Source organism: Rissa tridactyla, chromosome 17, assembly GCF_028500815.1.
Source record: "Rissa tridactyla isolate bRisTri1 chromosome 17, bRisTri1.patW.cur.20221130, whole genome shotgun sequence".
Classification (NCBI taxonomy): domain Eukaryota; kingdom Metazoa; phylum Chordata; class Aves; order Charadriiformes; family Laridae; genus Rissa; species Rissa tridactyla.
The window spans coordinates 1,453,993-1,476,898 of NC_071482.1; the positions used below are offsets into that span (position 1 = coordinate 1,453,993).

At 46.2% G+C, this 22,906-nt stretch overlaps 3 protein-coding genes across 5 annotated transcripts; 1 reads left to right on the top strand and 2 right to left on the bottom strand.

Moving 5' to 3' along the window:
* Positions 1–512: 512 nt before the first annotated feature.
* On the bottom strand, positions 513–6,977 carry MPZL3 (myelin protein zero like 3). Its single transcript, XM_054222960.1, has 6 exons — positions 6,950–6,977; positions 6,329–6,495; positions 5,404–5,614; positions 4,635–4,800; positions 3,730–3,793; positions 513–1,695 (listed from the first exon to the last, which is right to left on the bottom strand). The coding sequence occupies exons 1-6, from the start codon at positions 6,966–6,968 to the stop codon at positions 1,669–1,671; spliced, it is 654 nt and encodes a 217-aa protein (XP_054078935.1). The 5' UTR covers positions 6,969–6,977; the 3' UTR covers positions 513–1,668.
* On the bottom strand, positions 6,435–14,083 carry MPZL2 (myelin protein zero like 2). 2 transcript variants are annotated; one of them, XR_008469627.1, is made up of 7 exons: positions 13,734–14,083; positions 11,448–11,614; positions 10,589–10,799; positions 10,202–10,346; positions 9,642–9,726; positions 8,741–9,098; positions 6,435–6,495 (listed from the first exon to the last, which is right to left on the bottom strand). XR_008469627.1 is itself a non-coding variant. In XM_054222967.1 (6 exons), exons 1-5 carry the CDS (start codon positions 13,786–13,788, stop codon positions 9,669–9,671), a joined length of 636 nt encoding a protein of 211 aa, XP_054078942.1. In that variant the 5' UTR covers positions 13,789–14,083; the 3' UTR covers positions 8,021–9,098; positions 9,642–9,668. The 2 variants fall into 2 exon arrangements, 1 of the variants encoding a protein (XP_054078942.1); XM_054222967.1 differs by lacking the exon at positions 6,435–6,495 and having other exon boundaries at positions 8,021–9,098.
* A 2,321-nt stretch (positions 14,084–16,404) lies between these two features.
* LOC128918573 (T-cell surface glycoprotein CD3 epsilon chain) lies at positions 16,405–22,332 on the top strand. Of its 2 annotated transcripts, none has more exons than XM_054222966.1 (7): positions 16,405–16,500; positions 17,405–17,508; positions 18,880–18,900; positions 19,755–19,952; positions 20,665–20,817; positions 21,632–21,678; positions 22,026–22,332. In XM_054222966.1, exons 2-7 carry the CDS (start codon positions 17,460–17,462, stop codon positions 22,080–22,082), a joined length of 525 nt encoding a protein of 174 aa, XP_054078941.1. In that variant the 5' UTR covers positions 16,405–16,500; positions 17,405–17,459; the 3' UTR covers positions 22,083–22,332. The 2 variants fall into 2 exon arrangements, with proteins under 2 accessions (XP_054078941.1, XP_054078940.1); XM_054222965.1 differs by lacking the exon at positions 16,405–16,500 and adding an exon at positions 17,158–17,284.
* The last annotated feature ends 574 nt before the right edge of the window (positions 22,333–22,906 follow it).

The window sequence follows — 22,906 nt, forward strand, 5'->3', positions numbered from 1 at the left end:
AATGTTTGCAAAGGAGTCACAGCTGAAGGCAAACATTTTGCAGATAACAAGTCATTCATTTGCACAAAGAACTTGAGTGATGTATGGTATCTGAAAGGGGAACAATAAAACCACTTCCTCTAGGCAGCATATCCCACCAACATCCTTTCTCAGGAAAGTTTTGGTTGGGAGAGACATTGTGTCATCAGGAAGCACAAGCTTTTTAAATATTATTTTACAGTAGACAGGAGCAAAATATACTTCTTTAGCTGGAGACACAGATCTACAGCTAACCTGCTTTGCAGTCAGGAACTTCAACGTACCTGTAACTGGCAGCCATCATAGAGCTGCTAAAGGGGACTTGGTACATGTTCCCTTTGAGTTAAAGCTATTCCCTGAACACCTTTACCCATCATCATCATATAACAATTTCTATAGCTAAGCAACAACTCAGAAAGGCAGTTTTACGAGTTCCACTATATTTAGACATATTTAGCCAAATAAAGAAATCCGCAGCCCAGAATGAAAGCAGTTTATTGGTAATGGCACATTAAAGTCAATGGTAAACTTATAACACACATGTAAAAGGAGGCTATCTGACCATTGGCACATACAGAAAGGCAGCAGAAAACAGCAGCTATTTAGGTATTGAGCAGACCTCAGTACCTAGGTCTTGAGGACTCTCTGCCATCCATTATTGGTGAAAGAGGAAGTACTCTTTCTTACCAGGCAGTAATGATGAATGTTTAGTTGTTTTCCTAAAATCGTACATAGAAGAAGAGAGGAGGAACACGACTGTTCTTCTGAACACGGAACATTCCTTTGGACACTGCTTGAGTCAATGGCTGAGGTAGATGGGGTTGTGTTTCCCCAGATACAGAGCCCCCATTTGCATTTCTGATTTTTAAAAAAGTAGTTCTATATGATTTGTGCTTCACTTCTACAAGTAGAAGGAGATGTACCTAATAATGCAGCTGCTGGACAAATAATAAAAATAAAGGGAAGACAAAACTCAACAATGTAAGGCAACATTACTGTGCAGTTGGTGACTTAAAAATGGAATCAGAAAACAGTAGGAAGAAAATGGTGACCCTGTAATTAAGTGGCAGATTAAACCAAGAAACAGTTAAAAAAGCAGTAGGTTCCTTTCGCTCCAAGACAAAGGATGCCATATACCAACTTAATTAAACTGTTTCAAGTCCTTTGCAAATAAGTTCCAAAAAAAAGCGAGACGAAAACATTGTCAGTGCCCAATGATGATCACCTTAGAGAGTCGAGGTCGCTCTGCAGTGGCCTGTGCTTTAAGCAATTCGAATTCAAGGGCGCAGGAAAAGAGGGACGTCACCAATAATAAAGGAAACAAATTTGCAAGTAAACTAAGGAACATGCATTGCCAGAGTGCTGGTAGGAAACAGGCTGTACAGCTGTAGGCACTGAGGTATCTGTAGGCACTGGAGAAATGAGGTTAAGACATTATTCTTTTTCCCCAATAAATTAGAAAGATTTCAAAAATCAGTATTTTGTTCTTAAATAGAAGTGAGTTATCCCATTGGCATTATTCTTCCAATCTACCAGGATTAGAGCAGGTCCTTCAGTCTGTACTGGTTATCCAGCAGCCTTCATACCTATCTAGCCATGATTTTCAGTGCTGTAATTTTCTTCTTTATCCATAGCTTTGGTCTTTCGTCATCAGTATGGGTCTTCCTCATCCGTGTCCTAAACAGGGAGCATGGAGAGAGAAACTGAGACTGTGTACAAAGACATGAACCAAGTTATGAGTTCAACAAGACTTTGAGTCTGCTAGGCTTCTGACAAGAGCTCAAATGTTTTCCAAAATGCTGCTGTGCTTGAATAAGCCATAGGACTTGTAGTTGTATAAGCACTTGCAGCTAAATCTGTTTGACTTATCACAGATACACAGACGAATTGCCTCTATATAGCCAACACGTGAAGTGTGTTTTAAGAGAAGTAGCAGCTAAAGCTCAAGCAAAAGACAAACCATAAAGTGCAGACAGCCATCTTCTTAAAAAGCATTACCAATCCCTACAGAGGAGGTCCAGGGCAGCACAAGTTGTTGTTTTTCAGCTACAACCAACCACATACTTTCAGCTCTCCATAGTCTATTGTTTTAACCACAGTAATCATTTGATGGCGTCCCCACCATCCAACTCTGCAGATCTCAACTCGAAAGCAACTCAAACGTAACAGCCCTATAAGGGAAATCTCACTAACTCCAGCCATTTTAAGTCCAAACAGATTTTCACTGGCTTTGCAATTTCAATTATTTGGTAACATTAAGAATGAAAAAGTACATTACGGAAACCTCAAAAATGTGGAATCATTAAAGTGAGTGAGACGGGATATTCAGAGACTTGGGAAGCTAAGTATTTCTATATCTGGGAGCAAATTATCAAAAAGATGACAAAATACTCAATGTGAAAGCAGCAGGATTATAGCATTCAAATTTGCCTTCTCTCAGATGAGAAGACATTTTTCAATTTTTAAAATCTCCAACTGTCTGACAGCATTTGTCTCACCAAACCGGGGCTCCCATCCTCTCCCATCTCTCCACCAGCAGGAAAGCAACGGTGGCTCCCTGCTCCCCCGCATGTCTCTTGCGGCAGCCTTTCCACCTCCCATGGCAACTCTCCCTTTTGCATAAAGCATTTTCTGCTTCCTGCACCTCTCAAAACTCTTTTTCCCATACTGCTGCATTGTAACACCTGTGTCTTATGTGAAATTGTAAATATTTCATACGTAACTTGCGTAATCACTTGTCTTTCATTCTGTATCTAATAAAGGGTAGAAACCATCAGTGCACACCTGTCTGAAGGCTCACACGTTTAGCACATTTTAAATCACCGACATTAGAATAGTGAATCAAGGAACACATATTTAAATCCCTCCTTAACGTACTTCCTGACTGTGTATGAAAGACGTAAAGGTGCGTCTGAGGTAAGCTTGCTCTGTAGGACATCAGGAATAAATGAAAACACTCTCAAATTAGACATATTAGTGACCTTACTCTGGAACGTGCCACACTTACGGCCGTGGCTGCCAATGCCAGCCCACAGAACTTAGAGGCACATTTTACAAAACAAGTACAGCAGGTGGCAAGAACATTCAGTAGTTCCAGCACATCGCATCTGATTAACAGAAGCTCACTGACAGGGTAGCAAGTCAACAAGCAGAATTAGAAGACAACCACCACTTCACTAAACAAAACAAACAAAAGGCCAGAAACAAACAAACCACAAGAGTTTAGCAGGATTGTGTTGTGACAAAAACGGTGCAAGCAGGGATATCTCCAAAAAGGAGGTGAGGCTGCACACTACCATCTTGGCAAGAAACATGGTGGATTGAGGTATCACTGCCTCTATTCCCCACCGCAGCACTGCCAAACCCCAAACTGGTTTTGCAGAGCCTTTAAAGAAACTACGCAGCACGGTAGCTAGCACTTAAAATTCTGAATTTTCATCTCAAAACGTCAGCTTTTATTTCAATAAAGTCAAAAGAAAAATCAGTTTGGCGGATCTGAAGACAACTTCCCCTACCAGTAATGCAGTATGACCAGCAGTTCTCACCCCCTGTAACCCTATATGGAAAACACCAAGGAGCATAAGCCTAGCCATTTGGGACACTGCTTTGACATCCAGAGGTGTTATGACAAGCTCTGACTGCTGCTCTTAGCACCTCCTCTGAGCATCAAAGTTCACAAAACCACTTATGAAAACACCAACTTTCACTTACCACACACTTCAGACACCAGTTTCTGAGTTTCCCCAAGCAGTTGTCTGTCTCTGTATGTTCGGGTCTGCAGAAAAAGCAGAGGATTAGGCTGGACTTTTCTCCCAACACACATCCTTATACCTCCTATGGACTGTGAATTCTAGTTCTACCATGCTGAATCAAATGCTTTTCGTCGTGATGAAAAGCCTTTGACGCTGCACAACAAAACCAAAAAGAATAAAGAATGTCAGGTCCCTTATTCTGAAGGCAGACATTTGACTTAAGTGCCATGAAGAATACAACAAGAGTTGCTATTCAGCTAGCAAATCTTACAACACTAATCAGAATGTTGTATTAAAAACCCATTCTGCAATAAATTGTAGTACAGAATTCATTGCAAAAACAGGTGCAGCTCCAGCAGTAGCAGCATTACCTTATTGTTGTCACTACTGAACCTTTCCAGAACAGAATCCTCTCCAGTTCAGAAGGGAATTCAGTCTTCAAGGCTCATTCTGTACCCGCCATCTCTGCTCAGGCCATCACAGGGGAACCAGTTAGCATCGTTCATTTTGTTTTGTTGTTATGGATACTTCATACCAAAATGCAACATAAAGCCCACATAAGCAAAATATGTTGCTGATTTAGGCTGAAATAAATCCGATTGCAGAAGTGAAAGACCATCTAACTGCTTCAGTTCCATGGCCTCACACGAAAAGGGGAATGTACAGCACTTGGTTTACGCTCCAACATGGGGATTTTCCAAAACTTTCTCACCACTGGCCAAATTATGCTTGTGAAGAAGATTTCAGTGCCTGAACTGCAGATGCTGAGAACTATGAAATGAAGAACAGTGGAGAAACTGTCCTTTGGCCTGTCTCAACAGGCCAAAGTAGAAATACAGGCTTTAGGTTCCAGCCAGAACTTACTCATCAGACACTTCGATGGAGGATTTCTTACAGCCAGATTTTTTTTTCTCCTTTAGCGCTCCAAATTTTCTTCCCATCCTTACCAACAGCAGAACGACCACAATGGCAGAAGGGAGAAATACTAAAATGGACAGCAGCGTCGCCGACGTTAGCTGGAAGGAAAGACCTGCAGGAAAGACAAAGAGCAGTAAAATACGGCTTTCTTAAGTCTCTGTGACAAACGTTCATCCAGGACACAGGTTGCTAGCCTTTTCATATAAAGCACAGAGCTGGCAGATTTGAAACAGCTTGTCACTGAATCTGTAGGATTCCCATCACGTATCCAACACACTAGGGTGCTTTATATGCAAAAAACTACAAAGGAAGGCAGGTCACGACATAGTTCTTTCACTGTGTCTAAGCTGCAAATTTGGGGCAGGTCTCACACGCAGGGCAGATGAGGAAACTAAGTATTACTGAGAATCAGTGTTTGTGATGTGACAGTTATTTTTAGACCGGTATTTCCTAAACGTTTAGCTTGTTCTACTGCTGCAATATGTGGAGACCGTAACTCCTGAACATAGGCACACTTTTGATTTCTGTTATCACTACAGCTTCCTCTGTTCCTTCCTCCCTCCAGTCAAGACGAGCTGAGGTAACTCTTGCTGAAATTTTAACATGGAACTCCAGGGAACCCATTTCACACGATGCTCAGACTTCTAAGATCCTGACAAAGCTGCAATGCAGCTGTATCTCATAGATGAGGACATGCCATTGAAATGAGCCTTACCTCTCTCCACAACGATCAGCATTATCTGGGGAATGTTATGGTACACGTCTGGAGGATTCCTCACGCTGCAGATGAACGTCCCATTGTCAGTCATCACTGGGCTTTGGATAGCAATGGAAGCATCACCCTTGGCAACATTGCCAACCCAGGATATCCTGTCTTTGAACTTTCCCACTGTTGTTAGGTATGGAACAGACTGATAATGAAAAATCTAAAAGGAGACAAAGACAATAATCGTGCCAATAAAACACTCATCTAAGAAAGCAAAGTAAACTACTTTTTAGATTGTAAACATAAAGGAATATACGTTAAGACATCAGAAAGAATACTTGTTATACAGGAGATCTTTTCAAGTTCCTATTTGATAATTCTGAGTGGGTCCCATTACATTAGATCTCCAACGCTTTTATCTACCAGCCTCAGCACTCAGATGTCACCATCACCATTCTGACCAACTCCTTCCCTTCTGCAGATACTCAGTTAAGAAGCAGAGCAGGCTGCTTCTCTCATGCAAGACAGAACATTGCAGTTCTTCAGGTTTTGGTTCTTGCACTTTTGCCCTTGCTGTCCTACTAGTAGAGACTTACCAGACCTCACTTCATAGAAGCAGCACCCTTGTTTCAGAGACAAGGACACTCCTAAGAGATCAAACTCTTCAGGCTACAGCATACAATGCAGCACTTGTATCAAAACCCAGAGTTTATATACTTTATCATCATCATGCTATTATACATTTACATAAAATATTTTTGCCTAAAGAACATTAAAGCAATTTCACTTGGGAAAGAAGGCGACAACGAGACTCCCAAACCCCAAAATGATGAAGAAACACAGCAAGGCAAACAGAAAAAAATATTGTAAGATTTTCAGCACGCACAGAGGCCTGGGCAGTCTCCACTAGAAAAAGACTCCCTGCTCCACTTACTGTCTCCATCTGACCACTTGTGACGGGCCGGTATGTCCAGTCTATTGTCAGGCTTTCAGTGATGGGAGAACTGGATTTGAATGAGCATTTTAGCGTTACTTGTTCACCCACAAAAGCTCGCACTTTAGGACTGACTTTAATTTCCACAGAAAGAACATTGCAGACGCCTGATAGAACAAGCACAAAAGACAAGGATTAGATTCTTGTTATCTGTGAGGTGCAGGAGTAATGATATCCCAAAGGTATCGATGCATGTGCAGCTCAACCACAGCCCAAAGACTGAAGCACAGTAGTGACTACCTCCCTCTCAATGAAATTTAAAGAAAAGCAGACAACTTCCTTAACCTATTCTCTGTGGAATTGGAACAAGTGCCAGTTAAAGTATTTATCTGGAAAACACCAACAAGAACCTATAGATATTTAGATGTGGAGAAAAAGAGCCGAGAAATCACATCAGCTAGCTCTCTGATGAGTTGCAAAGTGCCAGCTTTAGACTACTTCAAGGCAGTTCTAGCTCTGCTTGTCTTGCTCCAAAGTTGATACAGCCAGTGACTTGCACAGGCACCAGACCAAGAGTCGCCCTGGAGCAGCAAGTACTCTTACTTCTTATTTTCAACGTACAGAACAACTTCTGCCTCATTCGCCCACTGCGATGCTCCAGCCAGGGATGTGGTCAGCCTGCCCAGCACTTAGCAGGAGCATCCTTCAGTTCCTCCCTTTCACGAATCTCCTGCTCTTGGCTTATGAAGATTTATTGTGTTGACACTCTGCTGACGTTCTGCTCTAGTTGTCACAGCTGCCCCCTGTGCTGTGCAGGCTCACAAGATGCAGGCACAGACTTCTATTCGGATTTCCCAGGTCCTGTGCAAGCTTCTGGCATCACAGCCCTGATCTGCAACTACCGATACAAAATGCAGGGGTCCTGACGCCGCACACCTTTTGCTACCAGCCGAACGCCCAGAAATCCCGACTACAGCAGCTGGACCTCAGCAAAGCAAGCAAAGCTGGGGTGAGGAAACGGAGGCTGCCCACCGTGCCCTGCTGAAGGGGCTTCGTTCGCCCCCCAGCCCACCATCAGCTCTCCCTCCCAGAGACCCGCTCCGCCTGGGACCGCACAGCCCCGGCCGCCCCCCGCCTCCCCACGGACCACGCTCCGCCGCCCCCGGAGCCGCCTCCCGGGCGCCCGGCTGCCGTGCGGGGAACGCAGCCGGGGCCCTGCCCGTCCCACCCCGCCGCCGCGGCGGCCCCCGGAGGCGGGAAGGCCGTCACCAGGAGCGCCCCCGTTACCGAGCAGGAGCAGGAGCAGGATCCCCCGCAGAAGGAAGAAGCCGCCGCCGGCCGCCGCCGCCTCGCCGCACCGCATCCCGGCTGCGCTCAGGGCCGCAACATGGCGGCTCACCTGCGGGCCGGCGCAGGTGAGGGCGGGAGCCGCCCCAAAATGGCCGCCCCCAGTCGCCATGGCGACGCGTCGCCTGGGAGCGGAGGGGCCCGGCGCGGTCACCGGGCTCTGCCCTCTCGGGGAGGAGCGAGCCCCGAGAACCCCGGGCCCTCCGTTTCTGGGTTACCCAATTCTGGCACTTTTCCGAGCAGAAAGGCCCCCTCAGTTGAGGCGACGAGGGCGCAGCAGCACCGCGCCTCGCCCGTGCCGCGGCGCTTGTACAACACCCACACCGCTCTCCACCAGGTGCGTTTATTTATGGTACTCATGGTAGAAAACGAAAACGTACAAACAGCTAATGTGGCCAGCACATTACAGGCTGAGGCATAAAGTCATAAAGATACTCTTTAAACAAACAGGCTGATGTTTTCACAGAATCATACAATAGAATCATACATAGACTGGTTTGGGTTGGAAGAGACTTTAAAGCCCCCCCAGTGCCACCCCCTGCCCTGGGCAGGGACACCTCCCACCAGCCCAGGTTGCTCCAAGCCCCGTCCAACCTGGCCTTGAACCCCTCCAGGGATGGGGCAGCCACAGCTGCTCTGGGCAACCTGGGCCAGGGGCTCACCGCCCTCACAGCAAAGAATTTCTTCCTAATATTTAATCTAAACCTCCTGTCAGCTGGAGAGCCGAGAGGAAAGGAGATCAGCATCGGGATATACCAGCAGAGCAGGAGTGGGAAAAGGAGCTGCCAAAGCACAGCAGAAAGTGGTGTCCTCAGCTACCGCAGTTACAAAGCCTACTGAAGCTGCCAGAGATCGATATCATAAAGAAACCCACTGGTAAACATTATCCCTAGTAAGTAACAGCATCCATTCCCAAACTGTAATACTTCCCATTTAAAGTAGCAAAGAGATTTAAAGTATGTAGTAGCAACTGGCTGCTCCTCTGATGCCTCCCATAGTCAGTCTTCCTTTTAGTGTCATCAAAGAGGATTTTGAGGGAGGAAAAACAGGGCAACACAAACACACCTTGCAATTTTTAAGGTGCAAGAGCCCGTCTGCTCAGACACTTTGAAAATCTCTGTTCAGTCAGCTATCTTGGCATTTTGTTTGAATCTTTTGGCATTTTTTCATCTCCAGAGCAGCCTTCTTCACACTCTACGGCTGCAAAGACAAAGGTAAGTTCCTCATTCATGGGCCAAGTTCCTCCTGGTTTGTTTCAATGAAGGAAATTTATGACTTATGTTAATGTCATTAATGTCATCCTCTTTCCTTGCCAGAATTTCAGGTTGAGCAGGGATACCACACTCGCAGCATGAGACGTCTCTAATTCAGCTTTGTTCTAACATCCAAAATTACAAGCTTTCACCGTCTGCTTTAGAAGTACCTAAGAAGAAAGATTATAAGGAAAACAAAACAGATTCATTACTGAGGATTATTGTTGAAAACAGCAGTAGTAGAGGCCGCTGCTGACCTCAGAAATTGAGAGGGTAAAGATTATGCCGAAATGTTTCAGCAAAGCCAGCAAATCTGGAAACAGTTCCAGTCTTCCTGTAGCAATTTTAAAACAATAAATATTAAATCAAAAAGCAGATTCAAAACTGGTGAAAGGAAATTAATTCATTAATTCCTCTTTATCCACAAAACAGGCACGTCATGGAAAGCAGCAACAATGGCTTTCCTACAAATGACCCTCAACACTAGGGTGGAGAAATCTCTTCTACAGCTAAGAGGGAGTTCTGCCTCCACCACCTGTTCAGTTTTCAGTCGCTTTCTGAAGGCTCCTCAAGAGCCAAGTGTGACTGTGGTCTCAGTTGTTTCTGCTTATGGCTAGTGCGGCCAGTTGACTGTGGATAGAAGTGAAATACCCAAGTAAAACTGTCTTAGAAAGTCTGCATTAACACCAAGACATTAATTAGAGAATAGATACCTGCATTGTATATGCCATCAAAGACCTCTAGTCTTCTAATGGACTATGTTCCTTTTCTTCTCTAATCTTCAGATTCTCCTTTTCTCTATTGTTATAAGGGGGGGACAGGGGGTGGGGTGTGGAGAGAAAAAAAAAGCCCAAATCAGCATCAGAGATCTCGAGCAGTAAAGTCACATTCCAAGTTACACATAACATAGATAATGTATAACAAGAAGTTATATGATAAGATAATAAGCATCCTAAATGCATGGTGACCGCAAGGTGAGGTTCATGGAGGAAAAGAAGAGAGTGATCATCTGCCAGCTACCACCACAACACCTGGGTCCTTCTCCGAGTGCGGAGCCACTGTGAAGGGCAAGAGCAACATGAGGACTCCGGAGCTTGCTCATCCCGGGTCTCTGTTCTGACTGCAAGTAAGCAGCCAATTATTGCTAATTGTGCTGGCAGTTTTGCATTGTAGACACTTAGTGTAAGGTCCAAGCCAATAATTTGGAATAGCTACAAAGATATATTTGGCAAGCTTTCCCGGAAGCCTTTCTCTCTCTCTCCTCTGTCCTTACAGTTCAGTGTCTGCCACCTCGATCCTCTTCTCTTGCACGTTCTTCCGATGGTGTCGACAGATAATCACAACTATCACCACAATGATCATCAAAACACAAGCAGATCCAATAGCCACCGCCAGGAAATGTATTTCTGAGAAATGCACTGCATGGAGAAAAATAGATAAATAAACAAGAGGGACACAGAGAGGGCTCTTGATATAAGGTTGTGAACCTGTATCCCAGCTTTCCTCAGCTCCTTTTTTCTTCATATCCGTTAAGTAACCTCGTGCTTTCTCTTTATAAGCCTTTTCTTCTGTACATTTTCCCAAATGTGGAGGAAGACCTGCCAATGCCTCGACTGGCTAAATTCACGTGACCTCTGGGGGGCGGTTCTTGTCTGCTCACCTTTCTGCACAACTCTGAGTCGCACTTCACCAATTGTGCCACCAACATCTGGTGGGTTCTTCACCTGGCAGGTGAATGTCCCGTTGTCAGTGGGCTGCAAATTCCAGATAACGATGGAAACATCGTTACGCTCAATATTCCCATCCCAGGTGACTCGCTCTTTAAACCGTCCAGTGGGCAGCTTGTAGGGCTCCTTGAAGTAATAAAATACCTACAGGAAAGAGAGAAGCTGTCATTCCCACGTGCTGTGCAGTCTCTGTGGTGGAAGCAGCATGTGGAAGTGGAATGGCACTGGCTGAGGAGGTCTAAGCTGAGGAGAGCTGTGTCAGCGCAGTCACTCTCAGATGAGCTCTGGGGCATTTCAAAATAGACTACCTTTGCTCCAGCAGCCATCTGAGCTCTGTCCTGCTCAGGCCTAAGGCTTCCTTAGGCTGCGTTCAGCTGTCCTTCAGTTATACGGCAGTACTAGTTGAACTGCTTGCACTGCCACATTGGCCAAGGCAAAACATCCTGTAAGTCGTATCAGGTGCAGGATGTCAGCTAAGACATAGGGTTCAGCTGTGATGTGAGCCGGCACAGTTTCATCAGGCCCCGGGTATTTTAACCCTGATTCCCTAAAACTAAACATAAAAATTGTTTCTTTAGCAAAGGTCTGTAAAGAAAACGTCTTGCTCAGAGTAATCGTTATGAGTCGCAGAGAAAAAGCCCAAGATGCACATACTTGTGCAGTTTGGCTGTGCTTGCCCATGCCCACCCCTGGAATTGCTGCAGTCCCTGGGCTTACTCAGTGCTGGGCTTTGGGAGTGGTTTGTTTGGGCAAGCGTGCATCAATGAAACGGAGCGTAAAGGTCTGTCTCACCGGCTCATGAGAGCTCTGGTCCTCAGGCTGGAAGTTCCAGGTCACTGACAGGTGCTGGCTAACAGGGCTGCTGCTGGAAAAGGTGCATTTTAACCGCAGGTTAGTGCCGTTCACAGCATCCACCTCCTTGGAAGTGTGAACTTCCATGGCTGTCGCAAGCCAGAGTGCTACAGGGAAAACAGCAGGCATTAAAGATAAAGAAAACTACTGTCTAGGAGTAAGCTCATCACTGTTCCTTATCTGCATTTAGTCTATGCAGGAGCCTGCCTTATCTACCCCTGTCAATGTTTAACCAGACCATCACAAGCACAATATAATTACTGAGAGAGGTGATCCTGCGTATGCAAAATCCAAGAGATCTCCCGTGCTTCATGGAGCTTGTCCGTTGTTGTGCGAGCTGCACAGAGCTGGTCTCAAGGGAGTTTGCATTCATCTGAACTGCTCGTACGGTGCTTTCTCTCTAGTTTTGTGGCTGCACAGTTATCACTTACGGATCTGAGAACTGGTTGAGAGACCACTGGGAAGGGTTTGCTTATGGGGACAGACTGCGTTGGAGGGAAATGTCTCTCTTCAGGCATAAGCAAACTTAACATCTAGGAGGTGCAATGCGGTGTAAGTGCCACCCCTCCTTAAATATATATTTGCTCCTGCCTGGCACTAAAGATACCACATAACTTTTCACGTGCTTGTCCCGGTCACGTTTTCACAAGTGATTAGACTCTACTGCACTCAATTCCCCAAGCAGATGTCTTCAGAAAAGCGGTTCTGCCCTTTCAAATAGGACTGCTGAACCACAATAAACAATTGCTATTTCCCATGCTAGAACTTTCTTTATAGACTTCGTATTATCAGCCTGAGTGGCACAAGTGCCTGTTAGAAGGTTAATAGCCCAGCTGGACAGCTATTGTCAGATATAGTCAGGCTGAGGAACTCTACAGGAAATCCTCAAGGTAAATCTGTAAGCATTTGTTTGTCAAAGAAACATCCTCTGTTAACCAAACCACCACGGCTGCCACTTTAAAAATAAGTTAGCATCGCTAACTCGATGCTACTCTGCAAGAGAGATAACCAGCAAGAGAGCATCAAGACACAAAAAAAGAAAAGAAAAATAGGAAACCCAAAGAGCTGCTGGTGAAGATGGCTCTCATACCTGAGCCCTAGTTGTCCTCTGGCTTGCCCTACCGTTCCTGAGTCCAATCCCTCTGGCAGACTGGTGCTACCAAAACGGTGGTGCTGTAAATTCTCACCTTTTTCCCCCACAATAGCTGCATTGCTTGCCTGACTGCTTTAGCACTCTCGGTTAGTTTCTGCAAAAGAGCAGTGCTGAGCTAGAAGTTTTGCTGCTGCCGAAAGGAACAGTCCTCCCCGTTCCCGATCGTGCGCTCCCATTAGTTTCCTTTCACGCAATGGCTGAACTAACCCAGCAGAAAGAAAATATTAATAATTTCCTGTCACTTTAGGAAGATGAGTTGTCTCACCCCAGTGTGATTCAAGCAACAACAACAAAAAAAAGCTTATCTGGGGTTGTAAAATATGGCTTCATAACAGAAACAATCAATACATTTCCTGTATTTTAAATAAATTATAACCAAAGACTTCCTTGCCAAGCAATTTCTTTTCTCAAAGGAGAAAATATTTGAAATGCCAAAACACTGAAGGTGTTCACATTTGAAAAACGTTGTTGTCAGAGAGCGCTGTTTCTCATCTAAATATTTGGTATCAAATCTTTGCATTTTATACGCCTTTAAAAGAACAACTGTAGGACATCAGGGTAAAATGCTCTTTTTAAGACAGATTACTGAGCATATCTGTGCGCTGATGCATTTAGGAAAGAAGAACATGGTGGTCTTAGATTCCAGCTATATTGATATAAACCACTTAAAATTCAAGCCAGTTTATTGTTGGTCTGGAATCGTTGCAGTGTAACCGATCTAAACCCAGTGCTGCTTAACGATCTCTGATTGTCCAGTAACAAAGCGAGTGAAAAAAAAACATCTAGGAGTAAAGTCCAAATTCCTGATGGGAGAGGAAAAGATGTGTAACCAGAGCTCAGAACGAGATCAGTGTTCTTCTTCCACTTGAACACACCTAAACCTGTTTGTCGAAGAAACTCAATCACTTCGTGTCACTTGCAGTGAACCCCAGACCGAAAGAATCACAGCAATCGTCCACAACAAGTACCTGAGATTCCTATAAAGTCGCTGCCTTAATGAGGATGTTAATTAAGAGATCAGAAGAGGAAAGTCAAGATGGCAACGGAGGCCAGATGGCACCAGGTTTCCTTACCTTGGAGCTGTACCCCAAGGAAGAGCACAGCACCCAGCCAGCAGGGGCCATGCATCAGGAAGACAAGTCCGTACTCCACAGGTTAAGCAGTATCAGAAAGAGAAATTCGTTTCAGGTTCGCGATGAAAGATGAGTTTCTCAAAGCCTTCCCAGCAGAGTAGAGCAAATTCCTTTCTCGCAGCTTGCCCTGCAAGGCAATGTGAGTCCTGCTGTGAGTCAGAGTGCGCCCTGCCTCTGCACTGAAAGGCAAGGTGCGGCCAGCACAGCTCACTCCTGTGTGTAAAACAGAGACTTTCAAGGTAAGATTAATTTCTTCAGCCTCCCATATTCCTTTGCTCTTTTGTGTTGCAATCATCCCTCCTCCCAGCTTCCACCTGAAACCACTCCCCTCTTGTGGGACGTCATTTTGCTCCTAAGAGAAAATTTGCCTGAAGGTGTTTATAGATACCCTGAAGGAATGAGGGCCATTTGTGTAGCAAAACCCTGCTATCAAAAATAAGCAACCCAAAGAAAACAGTCTGTGGCAGCAGTGTGGGCACACATCCAGAGGATGGAAATATCCTACTGAAACACAGATACCTACAGCAAAATTAAGTGATCATTTTAATGTTAGTTGGTTGCAGCCATCCTGCAGAAAAACTGGGAGACTGCGTTAACTGGTGCTTGTAAAGTTCTTGGAAAAGTCAAAAGACAGCTACATCGGTCGTGAGCGCAGCCCCGTGATAGTCCAGGCACAGCTGAGGAAACCCCACTGTGCTTAACAAGCAGCACAAGGTACTAGAGAAATTCAGCACAACACAAAATATTTTCCTGGTGGCACGTGGCAGTTGTGAGAGCATGAAACTGAGCTGTGCATGCGTGTTGGCACAACAAGGATATTTGCATTCGAAGACTGTAAATCACTTTAACAGCAGAACCTGCTGCTGGCTGTGGCTGTGTTTGGCCCATGGCTTAGTTCCAAAAAATCATCCCAGGTTATGAGCTTTTGTTGTGACTGATGCTAATTGTCCTTGCAGCGGTGCCAAGGCAGGGACGGGAGGACGCCCTTACCTCTGGATGTTTTGAAGGGCTCCCTCCAGCTCAGAGCTGAGGAGCAGAGTGAGGGCACTCTTGCTGCGCAGCAGTGTGGGCTCCAACTGGGATGGTTTAGATTACCTGGGACATGCTGAGGATGTCAGAACTGGCCAGAACAAGGTTTTGGTGGAACGAGAACAGCAACAGGACTCTCAGACTTCCACGTGGACATCTCTCCTCCCATTTGCTGTTGTAACATCCTCTGGGCAGTTGCTGAAGAGAACACTGAATTTATTTTCAACTTTTAAACTTCAGGTTACAAATGTGGCAATGTAAAAAAGCACTGAGGCCATGGGTATCACGAATGGTCCACGGAACAGCACAGAGAATCTTGTCTCTGCTAACACGTCTCTGTGCTAATAGCTCGGAGATACCGTGTATCTCTATTTTCATGGGAATAATCTGGCCCTGTGTTAACCCTTCATCGCTGCTCCTCCCCAGATTTTCACTCAGTTACCATTCCAAAATGTCACCTCCATTTTTTTTCATTGCCACCATGAGAACTTATTAGGCAGGTGTTCTTTTTTTGTTTTGCAAACAGAGGATACTTCCGCCTATTTCAGATTTTGCTTCAACTATCTGTAAGGCAGTGCTCAGCAGTCAGTTTGCTGCCACTTCTCAAGATCGTCTTTCTGCCCAGCAGCAGCTTCTTACCCTCAGGCATCCCATGCAGGGTCCAGTAGGACAAGCGTGTTTCTTGCTGTAACTGCCCTTTGGCTACGCTGGCCATGCAGCAACACTACTGGGTGTCACTCAAGACCACATTTGTGTAATGCACAGGGCTGGGAAGAGGGTCTGCTCCGATCTTTGCTTGCAGAATTTTACTAACCTTCAACATCTTGTTTCAAGGAGCGCTGACTTCAGCTGTTAAGAGAAGACCATATCCCTGGCACCCTTACTAGTAACCTAAATTCTCTGATGTTTTATTTTGAAATAAGTAAAAGATCTAACAGCTAAAGAGGGCACCGCAATAAATGAAATAGGGCCCCCGACATCGTGATTAGCTACATCATTAAATGGTGAGCTCTTGGGAAGGAGCAAGAAGCCAGCTCTGTCCTTCCACACGTCTGGAAAACTGTCCTTTGGGTGGGACACCTGTGTGGCAGCTGTGGAAACATCCTGCGCCCCTGTGGAAGGAGGGAGCCTTGGCTGGCTTTGCAATGTCTGTGCCCTCAAATCCCCACTATACTCACAACCGTGTGAGCAGCTCCGCCACCTCTGTAGGCTTCACGCAGAGGGGAACAGAAAGACGGCGTGTTCCCACCTCGTCCGTGCTGGATTTCCACCCCTGCTGGAAGCAAAGCTTGGAGAAGCCCCTGCCCGGGTCCCAGGGAGGGCGGGAGGGCTGCGCCTGCCCCAGCGGGGAAGGAGCCGGCTCCCCGCGGGAGGCCGCCGGGGTGCCCGCGGAGCAGGGCGGCTGGAAGGGCTCCGAGCCCCCCCTGCTGGAGCCCGGCCGCTGCTGCTCGGGCCGGCAAACCCGTGCGGCGAGAACTCCTCCCCGGGCGCCTTGCAAAGCCTCCCGTGGGCCAGCGGCAGCGGTGTCGGAGCACAGCGCCCGCACGGAAGGATGGCTCAGGCTTTCCGATGGCTCTGCTACACCATGGTCCCTTCTGCTTTTGGCAGCTTGTGAGACTTTCCCCAAAGAAACAGGCTTCCCCCTAGCATTTAACCTTTCATGAGGGCTACTAGACTGGTGAGTAGGCAGACATAAATGTGATTTAAAGAAATGAAGCCGATTTCATTGTAGGTGCAATTCATAACATGCTGCATGAAAACATAGAATTGCTTTTGCAGTCTCATACTGAAACTGAAGAGAAACAGCAACAGAGTCGAGCAAGTTCCCCCCTTAACAGGAGTGTGCGTCGGGAGCAGAGCATCAGTTCAGGTCAGAGGCTTGCAGCAGGACTTGTGGGCTTAGCCACCCCTCTGGCTGTGCTCCTCAACGTCCATATGTGTGCAGAGGCGAGTCTGGGCGAGGAGCTGGCCAACACCACCCTTAAAGAGGCATCAGGAATAAATGGGTTGTGTTAGAGCAAAATAACAAAAGTAGAGTCTGGTTTGCATTCACCAGTGACTAAAAAACCCGGGTTTTACAGCCTGGCACTTACAGGCTCTTTTCTGCTGGCCGTACAGCATCTCTAGGTGCTGAGCTTCTTGTAGCATTTCTGGTTCCTTTGTTTATTCCCTCACTATGCTAAGTTGCTTGCAGTAGTTTGAACTTCAGAAACACTCGCTTTGAAAAGTCGTTAGGAAGGTCCTGATGGCAAATTTAATCCAGGCACGTTTATCTCTCCTGCTGCCTCTAGGGCAGTTACCACAGTTCTGAGCCTTGAACTGGGCTGGTGCAAAGCAGCCACCCCTTGCTGTCAATGACGTTCCGTGAAGACGTTTTGAGCCTCTGCACTTCCTGACATGGGCTTATTTTACTATACGTGTTCCGTGTCTTTCTTGGCTGCTTGCAGGTTTCACTGGAAACGGTGAGTCTCCGCAGCGCTGCTCAGTTCATTGCCATGCACAATTCTGGGAAAAACAACTCTTGGGCCTCTTTCTTGTAAGTGAGAACTTGAAAAGCCAATGCGTTCTTTCTTCCCTCGCAGCCAGCCTCGCCAGTCTGATGTGGTAGAGGAGAGCAAGAGGAGGAGGAAGACAAGGATGAGGTTGGAGCGGTCCTTGCCTCTGCTGGGACTCCTGCTGTGTGTGGGTGAGTACAGCCAGCCAGAAATCCATGGGGACCGGCGGGTGGCTGCCCAGGGGCTGTGGAGGAGGAAGCACAGTGGTGTGGGACTGGTTTTGCAAAGTACCTGCGTGTACACTGCCTGTGGAGCTGCTGCTCTCCAGAGTGAGTGTTCCCTTCAGAGCGCGGGTTGCAGAGACAGGGAAATGGGAATCCAACCCTCTCAGGCAAGAGAAAAGAACCTAAGGTCCCTGCCGAACTTTTGCTTACAAGCTGCGTCACTAAGATAACTGGCCTCCGAACTTCACGCAGCAGGGTTGGAGCTTGATGGACTCCTTTCTGCAGCAGGGTGAACTATAAGGTTCTGTGGGTTTAATTTTGTTTTTACACTTTATTCATGCACTTTTCTTAAACCTTTTTGTGATCACGGGCAAGTAACTTCAGTTCAGATTCACTGTGGTATCATAGGACTGGTAGCAATTTTCGTGCTACCAGTGTGGACTGACCAGCGTTTAGAAAGTTGGTTTAAGATGAAGTGCAGAGTATCTGTAAAGACCATAAAGAAGCTGGTAACTTTGAAAGATTAATAAAATTAAAATAAGACTACAGCTACTCTGCCAATGCACAGCAAATACCAACTGCTATTCTTTAAGATTGAAAACATTTGGTTCAACAATGCCCTGTTCTTTTTTCAAATTTAAATTCGTCTTATATAAATAAAAAAGAATCAGATTTACAATTCTGTTAAAAGTAACTCCTATTGTAAAGCGAGAACTACCTGCGATGAGACAACAGCCCTCAACGCATGAATACAGGTCATTTCTTTACTTACTTACCTTACTTTCTATAAATGTTTCTAAAGCAAATCAGAAATCTGATTCAGACCTCCTAAAAACTGTTCCTATAACCCTCCAGCTCCAGAGACTTCAATGGAGCTACTTGTTTCCTACCAAGAGAGAAAAATCACATAGTTAAACTGCTTTACATCATTAAATCAAGCATCAGGGGCCAATCCTCCAGTGAGTACACTCCTGCAGGGGACAGTGGTTCTTATTGCAGAAACTAGGCGTGATTTTCCGTCAGTCTTTGGTCCATGATAATAAAGGAAAATTCTTGGGCATACAGCCTGCAATAACCCTTTTTCTAAACTGGGGTGGAAAATGATTCAAATTTCCATTACGCGTTACCGTGTTAAAAATGGCTTCCAAAGGAAAAGACTTCATTTCAAACCAACATCCTGTCTCAGCTAACAGAACGCTTCTAATACATTTAGCACAAATACAGGAGCATAAACATCTCCTTCAAGCAGCTGAGTTCAGAAAGGATACTCTTGAAGTAGGAAAGGTGTGTGATATCAGTAACTAAATTGCTTAACGCTTATTTTTCTTTCTTTTGTAGTTGGCACTGCAGCTCAGCAGGGTAAGTATATTTTACCAGAATTCTCAACTATGGAGTATGATAAAAAGATCAACTATGGCTCACAAGCAAGAACTGAAAGTCAAATAGAAATATTTGAATTTTGCAAATATTATAGAATAGTAAAAATTCCCTATTCATTAATTGTTACTGATCTCACAGATTTGACAAATTGGCTGTAACGAACTGTCCCTAATTATTGCTCCTGCTCCCCAGGCAAGGTTGGGCATTTTCCAACAGCAACAAGCAGTAGGATTACAGCAGGTTGATTTGTTAACGCTTGTTATTCTCTCCTTTGCAGAGGATACCAAGGGACAGAAGGGTAAACGTATTTTACCAACATTCTTAACTATTTAGCATGATATAAAGACTAGAGATACCTCAGAGGTGAGGACTAAAAGTCAGATAGAAATATTTGAATTCAAGCAGTATTTTAGGAGAAAAAAAAAAAATCCTGTTCCTTAGTTGCTACTGTCATCACCAATCAGAAAGACAGCTGTAACGAGTTGCCCCTAATTACTGTTAGTGGTCTCCAAGGAGGGCTGGCCATTTGCAGAGAGCAGCAAGTATGTGGATAAACAGAAGGACGAATGGCAGGTAGACAGGCTCTCTGACATAAAGTAGAACACTCTCTGATAGTATTTTGATACTGCTTAGTGTCTCAAAGAATGAATGTAAAAAACTAAAGGAAAATACGCATGCAGAAGACATGTACACAGGGAACTTACATTACACCATAAAATCACAGATTTTGCAGCGCAAACTGTCCCGGTGGGATCAAGAGCGTGCAGGGAAGCCTGCCCAGAAGCCGTTTGTAACACTGGTTTCCCTTCTCCTTGGCCTACCCTCCAATAAAGAATTCCTGGTGGAGATTTCTGGAACCACGGTGACAATCACGTGTCCCTTGACTGAAGGCAGCATAACCTGGAAGCCAACTGGGGTAACAGCAACCAACGATGAGAGGAAGTACATTATAGAGAATCATGACAGCACTCCTGCCAACGTGAGTTGTTCGTCAGGTGATAAGACGTATCACATGTACCTGAATGCCAGAGGTGAGTGAAAAAGCACTCAGTCTATGGGCTACAGATGAAGTCTACGCAGTGACAGACGTTAGGAGCCGAGCCCTGATTTTCAGTGCTGCTGGGCTGGGTGAATGCAATTCTGCTGAGGCCCTTCCCGCTCTGCACAGGCAGTAAATAAGTCCAAGAGCAAATTTTTGGCAAACAAAATCTCCCTGCTTTCTACGGCTTTCCCTTCCGCTGCCCTCAAACCAGGTGCATGTCAATGGTTCCCACTTATAGAGCGTGCAATCTTCTTTTATATGGCTTCTGCCATGCGACAAGGCAAGAGTAATGTCTGTCACAAAAGCATTTCTTACCTTGCAGAGTGGAAACCTCCCATCCGGGGCACACAGCCTGGTTTCTGTGACCCACTAGACGGGGGGCTTATGCTTAGAATCCAGCATAGGCACAGGGGGACAATGATCAAGGAGATGTTCTGCACCCTCCGGCTCCGGCCATGCGAACAGCAGAGGGAAGCCGAGGAGGCTGCACACACCAGCCCCCGCTCTGCGTCTCTCTGCAGACCGAAATGGCGGGGCAGATACAATTACAGGGGCAGCCTGTGCTGTCCCCCTTCCTTTCTGTTTGCTCATTTCTCCTTCCCACCCAGAACTCTCTCGTTTCTGCTAGCACTAAGCTGGACTTTCCATGCTGGAAAGGAAGGGTGCCCGTCTCTGAGCAGCTTCATCTCTCCTCCCCGCAGTGTGCACAAACTGTGAGGAGCTGGACGCCTTGGCAGTGACAGGGATCATCACTGCGGATCTTCTCATCACCTTCGGGGTGCTGATTCTGGTCTATTACTTCAGCAAAGACAGGAAGGGGAGAGCGAGTCCTAGTGCTGGCAGTCGGCCTCGAGGTAAGAGCCATCTCAGGCGTCTCTGCTCTCCATGATGTTAAATGAAGCACTTGTGACAGAGCCACCCCTGTTCCCCAAAAGCCTCCAAGATCTCACCGAACAATGCTCCTGCTTGCCGCATCTGTTGCTCTGGGCCACCGTGTCACGTCAAGGGCTTCCTGCCCATAGGAAACCATTTCACAGGCAGCAGCGTTGAGTCTGTGCTGCAGTAAACTCTCTACGGCAGATGCTCAGCTTGCAAGTATAGCTGCAAACCCGCCCTGGCCCACGCAGCTGCTGGCTCAGGCAATCACAGACCAAGAATTAGGCTCACACACAGAAGATGCGATTAGAAATTGTGGTGTTACTAAAACCATACATTTTAATTTCTGTCTCATGAGACCATGGTTTGGTGACCCAGTCGGTCCAACAGCAGGGCTCATGGTTTATAAATACCAGGGTAAAGCAATGTTATTTGCTGGGTTCACAGAACTGTGATGACATGCTCATACTTGTGCAGCTTGCTGAGGCAGAGGAGGATAGATCTGGTATCCATATTGCGGCCTGGACCTATGCTCATGGGCCCTTCTTGTTCTCAAGTGTTTCTTCACAGCCAGGAAAGCTAGATTCTAAAAGAAAGCAAATTTCCTCCTAAATGATCATAAGGCCTCTTGCCTGCAGCAGTTGGGTCTTTAAAAGCTCTAAGCTCATAGTAAAGTCATGCAAGTTGACCCATAGTATGCGTTACCCTGGGATCATCTCCGTGAAGGTCCCTCGTGCTGCGTTAGATGAATTATCACCAAGGATGACCTACCTCTCTTTGCCCCTGTTGCAGGTCAGAAGGTGCAGCGTCCTCCCCCTGTTCCAAACCCGGACTACGAGGTATGGAGAATCTGCAGGTTTTTTCCATCTCTCTTTGCTGGTTGGGGATGGATAGCCAGAGCTGGAAACCTGTAGCATTTATCCTTTTTGCTCCTTTGAAGAAGCATCCAGTCAACCTCCAAGCTTTCACGGGAGTGGAGGAAAAAGGTGGTTGAGGGTGGACTCCTTCTCTTGGTCCCGACACAAGAAGTCAGGAGCAGAACTGCGGTTTCTCGTGCACGCTACCAGAGCGGCACTACACCACTCTCTTGTGTTTTTCTCTGCCTGCCCTGTGGACCAGGACTCTAGCATTGTTTGAGGGTGTGTTAGTAAGGATTCCCAAACTAACGTCTCTGTTGTTCCCACAGCCCATCCGGAAAGGCCAGCGGGAAGTGTATGCAGGCCTGGAATCCAGGGGCTTCTGAAATTCCCATGGATGACAGGCTGGAAAGCAGCAGCAGAGGGCTAAGCGCTTCTGCCCGTCTCGGCACCGGTTCTGCTGGGGCTCAGGCGTTTTGGGGTAAGCCAGGCGGCTACACAGGACAGGCACCCTGCTGCCATCCGCTGTCCCACCCTGATGTGTTACTTCACCCTTCGATTTGACATTAGGGAAAAGAAACAAATGAGTGCATTGTCAAGAGAAGTTTTCCTTCTCATTAAAGGACTGCAGCCTCACCCATGGCTCCTGGCCTCTTTTTCCCTCACACTTCTCTCTCTGCTCCAGTTGCCTGCCTATTTAAGTGCCTCCCATTTAATTTCCACCCTGACTGCCTCCACTTTCTCCCCGTGCCTCCCTGGGTAGGTAGTGGGCAAAGAGTGGGTCCTTCTCAGAGCGACTGGCCTCTAAGCTTGTCCTGCTCTCACGTTAATAGCCTATCTTGATTTTGCTGCCCAGCATTGTAATGAAAAGAACTGAGGCAGACAGCGTATTAAAAGCAAAATGGTACATTTTCATAAAAAAGCCACTCCTTTGAATTAAAATGTTTCAGTCAAAAAAACCAGTTTTCTTTAAAAAGAAAGAAGCCCTTCTACCAGCGCATGCAGACTGACCTGCCCATCCTCCAGCCCTTTTTCTGTAGGAAATGAGTGGGGCTCTGTACCACTTTGCATCCACCGACCATCACGTTTCAGACCTTCGGCAGAACACTTTCAGAGCGACACATGAGGATTTGGCACCTTCCCAATCCATCTGAAAGTCTCCTGTTAGGAAATTTAAGCGCTTAGGTTAAATCTTTGTTGCTATTAAATA